The sequence below is a fragment of the Staurois parvus genome, unplaced genomic scaffold (genome assembly GCF_062004578.1).
Source record: "Staurois parvus isolate SC_StPar_1 unplaced genomic scaffold, SC_StPar_1.0 ptg000191l, whole genome shotgun sequence".
In the NCBI taxonomy this organism is placed as follows: Eukaryota; Metazoa; Chordata; class Amphibia; order Anura; family Ranidae; genus Staurois; species Staurois parvus.
In genome coordinates this window covers 969,784-984,943 of record NW_028317987.1, presented here as the reverse complement: position 1 = coordinate 984,943, position 15,160 = coordinate 969,784, and the positions used below count along the sequence as shown (strand labels likewise).

General features: G+C 43.0%; 1 protein-coding gene across 1 annotated transcript in view; it reads left to right on the top strand.

The window, feature by feature from the left end:
• Positions 1-15,160, top strand: part of LOC149461827 (NACHT, LRR and PYD domains-containing protein 12-like) — a 196,707-nt gene that overhangs the window by 93,368 nt on the left and 88,179 nt on the right. The window contains exon 4 of the mRNA XM_089677623.1: positions 6,341-6,511. Coding sequence (XP_089533749.1) covers positions 6,341-6,511 — 171 coding nt within the window. The remainder of the gene's footprint in view (positions 1-6,340; positions 6,512-15,160) is intronic.

Here is a 15,160-nt window from a genome sequence, read left to right as displayed (position 1 = left end):
CTGTGGCCCTAATAACGTTTCTGTGGCCCTAAGTAACAATTCTCTGGCACTGAGTGAAAATTCTGTCTGTCCCTGAGTATGAATTCTGTGGCCCTAACTAGCGTTTCTTTGTCCCTAAATAACGATTCTGTGGCCCTCATTAACAAGTCTGTGTCCCTGAGTAATGGTTCTCTGTCCCTAAGTAACTTCTCTCTGTCCCCAATTCTCGTTTCTGTGGCCCTAACTCTGTCCCTGTCCCTAGTACAGAGCGGTCTGCCTCTGTTCAATGACTGCAGGCAAATGAAGATGTCCAAAATGGCCGCTATATATACCTCGACCATTACACAGTGCTGGCTGGCTGGCTGCTGATTGGCTGATGCGATCACATGTCGTTGAGGAATGCATTATGGGGCAGCGCGCCTTGTCTGCGCGCCTTCCCCGACATCCCCGCTCCGTCGCCGCACATGTCAGCCGCCATTTTCGGAAAAATTTCGATTCGCGCGTCCGAATTAGGCTGTTTTTCGGATTCGGCACGAATCGAAATTTTTCCGATATTCGACTCGAATTCCACTTCGGATACTTCGATTCGCTCATCTCTAATTACTTTAACTGACAATTGTGCAGTCATGCAACATTGCAACCAAATGGAATTTACACCTTTTTTTCTCACAAATAGAGCTTTCTTTCAGTATTATTAAACATGTCCAGTAAAAAATTTTAAAAATCAAATTTCTTCATAAATTTTGGCCAAAATGTATTCTGCTCTGTGTCTTTGCTAATAAAAATCCCAGTACATGTAAATGAATTGGTTTATGTGAAAGTTATAGCGTCTACAAATGGTGGTATAGATACTGGAATTTTTTTTACTAGTAATGGAGGCAAACAATGACTTATAGTGGGACTGTGGTGGACATTCTGACACTGGGGGGGGGGGGGGGCTGACTTGGTGTCACTGACATCCCCAGTGACACCAATACAGTGATCAGTGCTAATAAAAAGCACTAACACTGTACTAATGACAATGGGCAGGAAGGGGTTAACATATGGTGCCATCAAAGGGTTACCTGTGTGCTGTGTGAGTGCTTTACACTGTAAGCAGACTGCTTTGTATGGCCTGCTATGCAGAGCTATACAAAGCAGTGTGCAGGAGCTGAATGGGGAGAGATCTGTATAGTTTTTTATAGTTTTTACATACAGGTCTCTCCGCCGTCAGTGATACTCATTGATCGCAGTGGGGAATAACTGTCCGGGACCCAGTGATCGACAGCCGAGGCTGTCAATGGCTCACGTGAGCCCCTACCCAAAATTGCAAAATCACATGTATATATATGTTATTTTGCACTGGGAGTATAGCAATATTTCTGCTATAGGGCGGACAAGATTGAGCAGGGAGATTGGTCAGAAATTTTGTGGAAATGCTGGTTCTTTCCCTTCCTTAGGCAAAGTGATAATGAGCACATTCAACATTTCAGCGAGGAAGGAGAAAGAGAAGGCGGCAATATTATAGAGGTAGCGTAGATGGGGATCAGTATGGATTGACATTGTTTATAATCACTAGTCTGTCAGGACCTTAAGATTTATAATTAGTGAGAACTTTAGAGGAATAGGTTTCCTGAAAAGTAAAGGTGTATTTAGACTCTCAGGTTGTTCTGGAGATAAGGAGGGGAGTTTAATGTGGTTTAGGAAAGATTCAATCTCTTCCGATGCAAGCTTCCTTAATGTTATATAGAGAGCTGTAGTAGGAACTGAAAGCATCGACAATAGCCTGAGGGTTATACACCCTCTCATTAGATCATGGGTGGTACATATAAGCCATTTTAGTTTTGGTGTGATGCCCCTTGATGTCGAGATCCATGGCTTTCCTTACTTTGTTGTTTGTTGTATACAAGTTTGCTTCGATTTGTGTTGCATTTTCTCAAAGTATTCCAGAAGTAATAACTGGAGCTCTTGATGTAGTGCTAACAGTTTAATTTTGAATTAAAGAGGTGAACTTTGTTTTGTTGTTCAATGTTCCGAATGGATGACATAAGAGAGTTGTTTTGCTGTGTTCCCTTCCTCCTCACCCTAGGACCTAGTTGTATAAATATCCCCCTGCCTGGCCCCTGAATACACAGGGGTCATACTCGGAAGCTGTATTAGTTTTAAAAAATTCTTCTAAGTGTTTCTTCAGTAAGTCGACATAGTGGAGATTTTGCAATAAGAGATCGTTAGCCCACCATGGATAGGTGGGGGAATGAGCAGGTGAATCCACCAGAGTGATATGAATTGATCCATCCACAATATAGTATGGATTGTAGATGACTGAACCTTCTGAAGTAACATTTGTAAGAATGTCTATATACTGTATATGTCCAGTCAGAACAGGTCTATATGAAAGTATGAATAGTAACAAGGAGAAAAACAGGTATAGTTCGATAGCGTGATAGCATCTCCACTCGTCATAAAGATTTTGTGTGTGTAGAAATGCTTCCAAGGGAGATTTATATCTTTTAGTAGTAGATGTAGAGTCCAATAGTCAATCTGCTACGATATTAAAATCCCCACAAAGGAACAAGTGTCCTTGCTGTATATGTCTTGCCTTCCACAAAACTTTAGTAGGAAAGATAAGTTGATGCATATTTGGAGTGTAGATGTTCATTAGAGAACATTTGATTCTATTTATAGTGAAAAGATAATATAACAGCCTTCTGGGTCAAAAACACTGTTGTAAAGTTGGAAGGAGGCAGTCGATTTGATAGCTTTTAAGATGCCTCTCTTCCTGAATAATCTTTAGGCCTTAAAGATGTGGGGGAAGTGTTTGTTATAGCATGGAGGAGAAGCGGCTTGAGAGAAGTGGGTCTCTTGGACATATAAAATATTGCAATGATGGGCTTGTCCTATTTTCCATAGAGAGGTGGGTTTCGCTGGGTGATTTAGACCTTTGGCTTTAAAGATAAGATAGTAACAGCCATGTTGATATATAATGAGGATGTGAAAGTTGAGTTTGAAGGCACTTATGGTTACATTGGACTAGGAAGATAGTAGCCTCTGGTTGACTTTGACTGAGTAGGTAGGTAAATGTGTTCTGTACTTGGATGGGTAGAGATAATCCAAACAGATAACGGATGATCTGAAAAAACTAGGAACAAAATGTAAAACAACAATACAGTAGTAACTGGTTTGCACATTGGAATAGGTGAAATGAACAAGGCTTTGAAATTGCAGCAGGTTGGACAGTATAGAGCTACAAGAATTTTACGTGGGGGAAATAGGTTCACTGAGCTAGGGTTGACAAATATGATGCCGGATATAACTAACTATTGTCGTGCAAACAGAGCAGATTGGGGGTCATTGAGGTTTTGTGTTTCCTAAAGACTGTCTACCATGAGGGTGTAAGCTTAGCTGGAGCAAAAAGTGCCTCGCTCCCTGTGGAGGGTCAGATAAAATACCCCAGGAATGCAGGAGCTTCATTCCTCATTCTAGAGTATTAACAAAGTGTGAAGCGCCATTGCAAGTGATCAACAGGGTAGCATGATAGGGCCATTTGTAAGATATTTTGTGGTTACATGGTGCCTTTGCAACCAAGTTGAATTGTTGTCACATTTGAAGTGTATGTTGCGACAAAACAGCAAAAACATGTATGTCAGCATATGGTGCTGGGAGAGAGCCTAAGGACCTTGCTTTAATGAGTAGCTGCTAGTTTACAGGAAAAAAGTGAATCCACATGAGGACATCTCTTGGTGTAATGTCTGCCAGGTGTGGGGGTCTAAGGATGCAGTGTATACAATCAAATGATAATGAAACAGGAGACACGTCAGGCTGCAAAGCAGACAGCATTTCACTGGCATACTTGTGGAGATCATTTGCTTGTGCGGTCTTTGGTACTCCGCACAGTTTGACATTGTTGCAGTAGGACCTATCTTCAAGGTTCACCAACTTACCTTTGATCCATAGATGGTCATCCTTGTATGCATCCACCAGATCATTGGTAGACCATTGATAGTTGTGGTACACTTCTCCATTTTGTTTCTCATTGTAGTGTACCCTTTCTCTCATTACTTGTATTTCAATAGTAAACTTGTGAATAAGAGGAGGAAAATCTGCATGCAGTGAGAGAGCAAAAGAAGCATGTCCTTCATGGTAGTGTCTAAAACTGGTTGATCAAGGGTGGGAAAGGATGCTGTGGAGGACTGCAGAGCTGCATTGGTTTGAATAGAATGAATCATATGACTTACCTCTGAAGGGTCTTGCTGCTGGGTGTCCATTCACATTCCAGCTTTAGTTGGGGTACCAGAATGAGGAGGGGAGAAGGGAACTGCTGGGCTGTCTGTGTCGCTGAAAGAATCATCAGGCAGATCAGTGTATGAGGTGGAAGATCAGGAAGTTGAGGCGGCGATGCCATCTTGGTTTCCTCTCCTCACTAGCTGCAGAAAGAAGGCAGTGATCTTCAGCAGGTGGTGCTCCTCTTTAATTTCCCTGGACATGGCTGCAGGAGTGTTCTTGGGGTGTTGGAATACAGCTGGGTGTCTATAGATAGTCGGAGACTCCCTGTAGTCACTTCTCTTCTCCCTCTAGCACAGAGAGCTCTCGGCTCAGAGGGCCATTAGGAACACTCGCAAACCATGCCCCAACCACTTGTTTAACCTCCTTATCGGTAATCCTGAGTGTAGCCGGCCATCTCCTCCGGCCGATGCCGGCATCCGGCTTCTGTGTTCCGGTCCCTGTGACGTCGGGACGTACGGGCGCGGGAACCAGCGGGAAATTTGAATTTTTTAAAAAATGTCATTTTGGCTGTCATTGCTGTTTCAATGCATTTCACATACATTTTGTCCCGAGTGCTTTGTCCGGCGCCCTGCCTGCATTTTGAATGTTCTTTCTGCCTGGAAACTTAGAAAAGTCCATGGCGTCCAAAAAGCGTCCCTTTACGTCAAAAGCGGTTTTAGAACAGCGATAGTAAATCAGAACCACTTGCAGAATTGAGTGATAATGATTTGTGGGGGAAATTCATCATCGGACACTGAAAACGATTTTGCGACTTTGCTCAGCAATGTGCGAATTTGCCTCTGTATTTCAAATTTCAGTGTTTTTGGTTTGATTATAATATTGAATTAAATTTATTATTATATTATATTATTATTTTTTACGATTATTTATTAAATTATAATTTATGATTTCGTGTTTCAAATTTTATCATACCCGGGATGTTTACTAGACTCTTGTTCAGACAGATTTCAGTGAGTTATTCCTAAAAATTACAGCCTACAATAAAAAAACTACATATTTCCATGCAAAAAAATGTACCGCTTTCAGCACCAAAAATCGGAAAGAATCAGACCGCCGAGGAGGTTAATATTTTTACTTTTATTTTCTTATTTTATTTCATTTTCAATTTGTTGATCTAAATCTAGGATTTCATTTATACATATTTCTGCCCATTTCTATCATACATATTATATGTATGTATACATTTCTGTGCACTTGTGTTGTAATGTTTGGATAATTATTTATTTAGTATAATGGTATTCTGAGATAGTGGAGGACTTTTCAGCCACTACTGCTACTGACAACATCCTTGGATGTCAAAACATGTTGGTCGGGGCCTCTGGCTACTGTGTAAATTCTGCTCACTGAAACACATGCTGGTATCCGGAGAGAGCAGCAGATGGGACGACTTCCTCATTAATACATTGTGCATATACATTCCAGGTGGTGGAGTGCATACAGCCAAATGTGGGTGCAATATTTCATGGATTTGAAATAGTTTTAATAAATTATTTTACACCATCAGCTTCTTTCTGTTGGGGATTCAACTGAGATGGAGAGCAAGCACATACAGAACTGCTTATTACATTACAGAGTCTATGCATCTGGTTAGTGCACATTGGAGGTGATGGAGGAGGTGCTCTGTAGCACACGCGCATTTGGAGCGTGAATATTTTTCATTTGACTTTACGTGCACTGTGGACTGGCTGAGCACTAAAAATTTAACAGAACTATTCACTGAATGTTGGGGACTATTGGAAGTTTTTTTATGTTTGAGCACAGTTTGACAGATTGAGTGTGCACCATGGCTTTTATTCCCATTAGTCACCACCATAGCAGTTTTTCTATTTTTTATGGAGTATTCTCTTAAACTTTCATTAGCATATTTATGTTAGATTCACACTGGAAAGTTTTATGCATCTGTGTTGTTTGATACTATTGGATGGTCATTAAATTATATTTTGAGGTTTAAGTCAGCACAGTTATTTCATTTAAAGACAATAGGTATAAAGCACTGCATTTGAATAGATGACACATTCACTAGGGGTTTCAGAAAATGATATTAACAGAGTTTTTATAATAATCTTAGTGCATTTCTCTGTCTGTTTGGTCTCTGCAGACTCAATGACTGTAATCTGACTTCCATGTGCTGTGATGATCTCTGCTCTGTTCTTATCACAAACCGATCTCTCATCAAACTGGATTTATCAAACAATCGTCTACAGGACTCTGGGGCAAAATGTCTGTGTAAGGCACTCATAAATCCATGTTGTACCCTGCAGGAGCTGAGGTAATATATCATGACATATCTTATCCTTCCTATATACAGTATGTTGAAACTTAAATTGACCAAAAAAAGAAACAGCAATGTGTACACTGCTTCCAGGTTTTAGATCATGCTGTGTTTCCAGCCAATGCCTCCACCCTCCAAACAGCTTCCTGTCCTCCAACTCTCTTCTCTGTCACCCTTAAGCCCGGGTTCACACTGATGTGGTGTGGAATTTGCACCAGTTTCTGTGTGAATTCTGCACTGCATCATAATTGCACCCCGTTCATATGAACTACTGCAGGATGTATTTTAAGTTAATGACACCCTGAAATCAGTGTGCAAAACATGGTGCGATGTGCAGAATCAGATCACATAGCTGTGAACACCCATGCGACCCGATTCTGGTGGAAACAAAAAAAGGTTTCTGCACTTTTTTGGTGTAGATGCATTGCGATGTGAGCCATACAAAATGTATGGCTCAAATTGCACCACACAGAAATTGCATGTGATTTGCAGAGGAATGCGCTGCTGTTCCTATGCGAATCACATGCAATATGCCGCACCGCATCAGTATGAACTCGGGCTTACTGTCAATTCCTCTTTCTTGTGTAGCACCCTCCTAGGAAAGCTAGGAGGAACTGGTTAATTATTTTTCTAGTTAGAGGCTGAGTAGCAGCCTGGTGCAATAGTCAGAGGGTCAAATTTGGGTCAGGACTAATGCAGGCCATAGACGGGGAGAAAACTGGCTGTTTTTTTAACAAAAAAAAGGAAAATTGTTTGTTCAATAGGCCGACATTACCACCAACAGTAAAAAAAAATTGGCCGATTTTTCTTCCCGTCTACGGCCGGCATATAATTACTTCTGTCCCTGCAGAGAGCCCCGCTATTATATTTGACATTAAAAAGTATTGTGGTTGCAACATTGTATCTATTTGTATCCATTCTGGATACAGATGAGTTTTTCCGGATACAAATAGATACATTGTTGCAACTGCAATACTTTTTAATGTCAAATATAATAGCGGACTGGAATAATAATTCTTCTTCTTCTTCCACGAAAATCTGCTGATCGGCAAAATCGGATGATTTTTTCCGAACTTTACCAATCAAAAAAATCTGACAAAATCCAGAAAAATGGCCGACCGATTGACCCATTAACGGTGCGAAAATCGGCCCATTTTTTTTTTCGGCCGAGAAATCGGACAATTTTCGACCCATCTATGGCCTGCATAAGACGCTGTGGATCAGCACTCTGAAACCTCCCCCTGATCCAGTGCTGTCTTAATAGCATCATTGGCCCCTGGGCAAAGTAATGCATTGGAGCCTCTACCAGCCTGCCTCAATTTACCAATTTATGTACCCAATCTTAAGAATTAAAGTATAAATAGTTAATAGAATTATACATATTTATTAGCACTTTCAATAAAAGTGATTTTAAACAATAGGAAAATGTGCCATAAAACAAGGACTAATTAACACAACAAGCACAGTATGGGGGGAAGGGGGAGGTAGAAGGGCACAGTACAGGGGAGTCGGGAGGGCACAGTACAGGGGAGTCGGGAGGGCACAGTACAGTGGAGTCGGGAGGGCACAGTACAGGGGGGGGAGTCAGGAGGGCACAGTACAGGGGGGGAGTCAGGAGGGCACAGTACAGGGGGAAGTCGGGAGGGCACAGTACAGGGGAGTTGGGAGGGCACAATTCTAGGATCAGGAGGGTACAGTCTAGAAGGAATCGGGAGGGCACAGTCCAGGGGGAGTCGGGAGGGCACAGCCCAGAAGGATTCGGAAGGGCACAGCACAGGGGGAGTCGGGAGGGCACAGTACAGGGGACTCAGGAGGGCACTATACTGGGATCAGGAGTGCACATTCCAGGTTCTGGGACACTGCCAGGGCCATCCCGGGATAGCTTAATATAAAGCATGACTGTTCCAGCAAATCCAGGACAGTTGACAAGTATAATGTAATGCAAGATTATCCTGGGGCCCCCATGCATCTGGGGCCCCTGGGCAGTGCTCATGCATTAAGACAGCCCTGCCCTGATCTAGAAACTTGGAGGAGTCTCTAGAACTCAATGGGCGGTGTCACGATCGCGGCGTCAGACCCCAGACCTTCTCACCAAACTCGTGACCGAGGACTGGCCGATCTAAAACCGCTATGTGACGTACGTAACAATGCCACACCCAGCTGCACCCTGTACAACGATTTTCCAGCTAATGGACAGCAATCTATGTACCGGCAGCCTGAATGTGCTTGTTACTGGGTCGGGTTAATTACACAACTAACCCTTTCACACTGCCACCACCTCCTTTTTTATCAGAGAAAGAGGAAACTCGCAATATCGCTATAACACTATAATAATTGAAATAATCATCCGCATAACCCGGTCATTGACACAGGCCAGTTATACAGAGAGTTAAACAAACAGTAGCATCTCTTCAAAGGCAGGGATTCGTAAATTGCAATTAAGAACTATAGGAACAGTTCAACACTTTCATAAAGAGAGATTTTTTACTAAAAGGGTCAAACAGGTGCAATAAAATATTTACAGAGAAGATGTAACTAAGATATATATATAAATATATAGAGAACCATAGCACAGTAAAGAGATATCAGAGAGAGGTGAAAGGGTTAGAATACTTGCCAAAGTCCTGGTTTTAGCAGATCCAAGTCAGAGCAGGAGGTTGCTTTGATCGCTCTATGTTACGATGGAAAAAATAGGAGATGTTTTCAATTCTACCTTCCTTAGGCTTGACAGCCTGTTTTAAAGTTTCCCAGCAGGGGGTAGTTCTGAAGTAACAAACCAATCCCTTGTGCAGGGAGGGGTCGGCAGGCGGGACCCTAAACTGGGGTCAACATCTTTCTTCATATTCTGTTCCATAACGTTCCAGATGCACAAGTAACAGTCTACCCGCGGGTATTTTATTATGCAGACAAGCCTGAGGATTATTTAGATATGAATTATGAAATTATATGTGGCACGGTTCGCGAGTTCTATGTTCCGGCTTCCCTGATGGCCCGAGGTAAATGAGTGACCCATCAAACTGTTCGTCTGCTCATTGGCCATCTGACGAGTGGGGTCCGGTTTTTATGTAGGTCTCTCATATTCCAAGTTATGGGACATAGGGGAAAAAGTGATTTGAGAAGTGTTCATCTAATTCTGTCACCAATGCTGCGCTAGGTTCATCAGGTCAGCATTTCTTTCAACTTCTGGGAAGGCTCGTTATCTGTTCTGTGCCAGGTTCTCCAGGCAGTGCGGCACCACGTGGCTCCCTGCTGGGATCTGGCCTGTGACACTTTTAACATACACACATCTGTCACTGTGCCTCTCAGGAAGGGAGGGGGAAGGAGAAGGATGAGGGAGAAATGGATAGCAAGATTTGCGACTGGCGGGGGTGAAGAGTGGCTGATCTGTATGCTTAGAGGATCCTGACCAATCCTCAGGCAGGAGGCTTGCAAGGGGTTGGGACAGTCTTTAGGCATAGCTGAGCCTGGTCAGCAGCAGTGAGATTTCGGGTGGAAGGTGTGAAAGCAGGAGCAGGAGTGAGGAGCCTGGGAGGAGGCCCAGGGAAGAGACTTGCTTCCAGAGAGGAACTTGACAGAAGGAAAGCTGGACCTTGCCAGCCCCCTGAGAGAGGACCATCTGTGCAGCTAAGGAAGGAGCCAGCCCAACAGAAGGCCTGAAAGCAGCCACCGACCTGCAGCTTACAGAAGAGGGACAGTGAGTACTTCTACACTCCCTGGACAGGAGTAGGGGAGAGGACATTTGGGTGGGATACCAGACTAGCCCCCAGCTAGACTGTGCTTTTAAATTGTGAGACTCTAGATCCCCTTGTCCAGGGATTCCTACACCAGGAGAGGCTGGATAGCTCTCCAAGAAGAGAGAACCCTTCTGAGCACTTGTACATAGTTCCAGGAAGTTGTCCTCAGTTAAACAGTTCCTTGGGTATCCCATATATCCCTCATCCCCATCCAAGTTTACATCCCCTAATAAAATAAAAAAAAACAAGTTCAAGGACTGTTTATGGTTTCTGGAGTGTAAGGCTGGAAGCAAATGTGTGTTGCTTGGCATGACATTAGGGGGACCCAAATCTTCAGCAACTCCTAGGAGGGTAGTGCTACACTTGCATAATTACATATTCACTGAAGGTCTTGGGCTCACCTGCCTTTCAAAGTCACAGATTGATGATGGCAGTATTCCAGCCTCATCTTTTCAAGCCCATGTCATCTCCAGCTCCAGATTAATATAAACAATAGGCAGCATGGATCCATGGCAGACCAAAGTTGCCAAAAAAATATATACTTTTAGAGAAAGTAAGAAAAAATTTAGACAAAGGAGTGGCTGTAGATAAAATAGAAAACTGACTGCTTACCTTTCTGTAAGTTGTCTTTCCTGGTGCTAATTCATGGTAGCATACACTTGGTTGGTCTGTCTTCCCACATCCATTCTACAGGAGCATTATTACTCTATAAAAGAAAGTGATATACCCCTGCACTCCATTTGTTTAATGAGTCAAGCAAAAACAAAGAATAAAAGAAGGGAGGGATGTATGCTGCTATGAATAAGTGCCAGGAAAGTTATGGAAAGGCAAATACTCAATTTTCCATTTTCCTGATGCCTACATGGCAGCATACACATGATAAAAAACCTGATACAAGGGAGGTAATGCTCAAGACAAATTTATTTGCATTCTAAGAACTGAAAGAGCCAGTTTGTTTTGCCAAAATGGTCCAGATCCGCAATGTAGTGCGACATGAATGTGGTGAATGATGAGCAACTCGCAGTTCAACAAATTGTTTCAGGTGACTCCTTTACCAGCGCTGCTCAAGAACACCATATTTCTCTAGCAGAATGGGCATTCACTGTCTCTGAACTCACTAGACTACTAGCTCGATACAGTAAGTTCTCTGTATTATTCACACAATTCAACCTGCTATGGTTCTCGCTGGGGCTACTCGTTCTTTTCTTGCTCCAGCAGGTACATGAAAAGTCATTTAGCCTCATGAAAAAAAATAGTAGCATTAAAAAAATATCTCAAGGCTCTAGCCACATCCAAACCATGAAACTTACTTGAATTATGTTTGTTAGGAAAGCTGGTAAGACTCATTCCTGATTAAAGTGAAAGAATGATTGGACTTTTGGTACAAACTGGGAAACCAATCTATCAGGGTAAAAAAAAATGCATGGCTCTGCAGACCCCAAAACGTGTAATTCTGACACACTCTGACCTTAAGTGATGGCCACAAAGAAGACAGCTCTTTGAGTTACTGTATGTCCTTCAATGCACAGTTTTCAGTAGGAGCAAATGAAGCTGCAGAGAGAACAGAAGTGATGCTAAATTCCATTTGGGGCAAAGGTTCTTCCTAGGTGGTCTCAGTCACAGCACTACCTTTCTATTAAAGGGTTAAGCCCCCATCTAGTATCTGTGAGGGCTGATGAGGCTGAAACCAGTACCTTCAAAGTATTTAAACCAAAGCCCAAAGCTAGACCTGCTTGCAAAAACTGGAAGGCAGTCTGCACTTTAAGTGAAAGGGGATCAAACTTTTCACTGTCTGTGAATGCTGTAAATTTCTGACAAACTTTTTAATAGGTATGGTTTGTAAAGTTCTTCCTTCATTAGAGCAATGTTTCCATGAATTGACATTACAGAGTTCTGTGAATGAGTGCCTACAAGTCCCAGCCACCTTATTGGCTTTCAATGAACAACCACAGCGCTGTGGAGCACTGTGATAGTTCATTCAAGCTTTGTGTCAGAATATCTGCTTGGCCTTACATCCCATATGGCAAGCAGATATTCTGACAGGTCTGCAGGAGACCTGCATGGCACTAGGGCTCTACTGATCGCTGGTGCAATGTTTTCAGTTCGAGGATAAACATTCAAACCTACAGAATGTTTGACTGTGAACTTCGAACACAAACAATTTAGTGAGCAGTATCTTGGCGCATCTGAGTATGTGGTAAGATCCTGCTCAGTTACTAAAATCTGGCATGAGTTCTATGATGAAGTCACGTGGTATTTTAGTAGTGAACATGAATTCATGTTTCCGCTGTCAGTGGGGTTCCCGGCTGACAGCTGAATGGAAAAAGAATTGTCAGCATTGCCCAACAATGAAAACATTAAAAAAAACCAACATGGGGTCCCCCCTCCCAACCATACTAAGCCCTTCGGGTCTGGTACAGATTTTGAATGGAACAGCAACATTTTTAGAAAAATGGTGTGGGGGTCCCCTCAAAATCCATACGAGACTCTTATCTGAGCATGAAGCACAGCAGAACAGGAAAGGGGGGGTCGAGCGATTGTCCCCCCCCCTCCTGAACCATACCAGGCCACACGCTCTCAGCATGGGGTGGGGTGCTTTGGGGTGGGGGGGCTCCTACTGCAAAGCACCTTGTTTCCATGTTGAGGGGGCAAGGGCATCTTCACCCCAACCCTAGGCTCTGGTTGTGAGGGTCTGCAGGCGGGGGGGCTTATTGGAATCTGAAAATGTCCCCTGAAGTAGATCCAACATCAATCATGATGTCCGCTACCGCCACTGCCCGAAAAGAAAAAAAAAACTCTGCTCGCGATGCTGGCTCCTGGCCACCTGACAGCTGCACCACTGATTACAGTTCTTAAATACTGTCATGATGTCACAAGGGGGTGGGGTTCCTGTGCTGTGATTGGCCAAAGCATTGCACCTGACTGGTGGTTCAGCAAACACACAAACGGCCCATGTTCAAGTCAAACTTAGGTTCAACTTGAACATGTAGCCCAACACTAATCATTAGTACCCGCTTGGTATAATTGATTATTCATACACCTGACTCTAATCACAAGATCTCTGACTTTGTGCAAGTGTAAGAAATGATGCTGGCTTGAAGTCATAAGGCAGTCACACCAAATATTGATTTGATTTAGATTCTTCTTCGGTTTGATCACTTTGCTTTTTGTAAATTGACAGAAATAAACAATTAAAATATATAGTTGTGAAAGCATTCTTACTTTACAGCATTTCTTCACACCTGCCCTATATTTATATATATATATATATATATATATATATATATATATATATATATATATATATATATATATATATATAAAGCTGCCAGGGGAGCATTTCAGGAGGTTGGTCCTGAGACTTTGCCCTGAGGAGGAAAAACTTTTCCCCTGTGGGATTTTATTCTGGCAGTGGATTTCCTTGCCAGGTCTCTCTTTGCACCAATAGAAAGAAGTCTTAAGTAGGAAAGCACTTGAAGCATTGTCTCTCGATAACTTCATGGGGGAGGTTGCTCTCAGTCAGACTTTTATAGATATACACCGGTCCTATGGGTGGATGTAAGGGAGGAGATATATCACATGTTTGCTGCTATGGATTGGCGTCAGGAAAGGAAAATTATGGTAAGTATGATACAATTTTCCATTTTTTTCATTTTGGATAAAGTAATGGAGGGTGTTAACCCCTGTCAGAGTTTGTTTTTGTTTTTGCCATCTGTGTCCCATTGAGCAGATCTACCTTCACTTCCTGTCCTTTAGCCAAAACAGGAAGTGACAAGATATCCTTGCAAATTAAGGGAAGCCCTTGGGACCCCCCCAAGTCACCAGAACTAGAGTTACCATTAGAAGATATCTCTAATAAATAAAAACCTAAGGTGGGCGGAGCTAGTGGGCGGTACTGCTTGGCACAGGTGGGTGGAACTGGTGGGTGGCGCTGCTGGGCACCGATCATCAGGGCACTAATCATCAGTGCCCTGATAATCGGTGCCGATCCCTGCTCTGACAACTGCCAGTTCTTGGCAGTACTATCCTTTGACAGTGTGAGGAAAGTGCAGCCGAGAACCAGCAATTGCATTTCCCGGTGATCAGCGTGTCATTGGACACGGCTGATCATGTGGTAAAAGGCCACTGTGATTGGCCTTTTACCACATCACGTGATCAGCTGTGTCTGTAGGACACAGCGATCACGGAGATCACGGAGATCCCTGGGGGCACGCAGGAGAGCGCGTTCTGGGAGGACGTCATATGACGCCCTCCCAGAACTAGCCGGCTGCAGTGTAGCCATCATTCGGCTATCTGCAGTTGGCAAGTAGTTAATAGTAACTCTGATCAATCTTAGCAATTGTGAACCAATATATATCAATATGCACAATAAACAACAGTGTTTAATGACAGGCCTGCTTTCAGAGATGACCCACTGCCTCCAGTCTGAGAAGTCTGATGGTTCCCCAGTGAGCAGGAACAGATCTCAAGCTGCAAGTAAGCTCACAAAGGGTCTTTGGAACTAGATGGCAAGGGTTATATGTGAAACAGAAAGCACTTCTATGCATAACTTGCAAAGTCCCCTTTAAGAGCTCTGTGTTCAGCATGCTTTTTGGGGTCCAATGGACATATAGATGTGTCTAGAGGTAGATATAGGTCCCTCAGGGTAATCACTCCCAGTGGATTGGCAGGCAAAAGAAAGATTTAACACTCCTCTCAATGATTGGTGTAGGATTCCCTTTAAAAGCTTCAATAGTAGAATGAGCTTGTAGCAGCAAACAACAACACAGTGGTATCAATGTACAGATTACAACTTCAAAAAACTCACCATGCCTCTTATGAAATACATTGGATTGTCTACTTTGCAAAAATGGGTCATTTGGGGGATATCTGTACTGTCCTGACATTTGGGGGATATCTGTCCTGTTCTGAC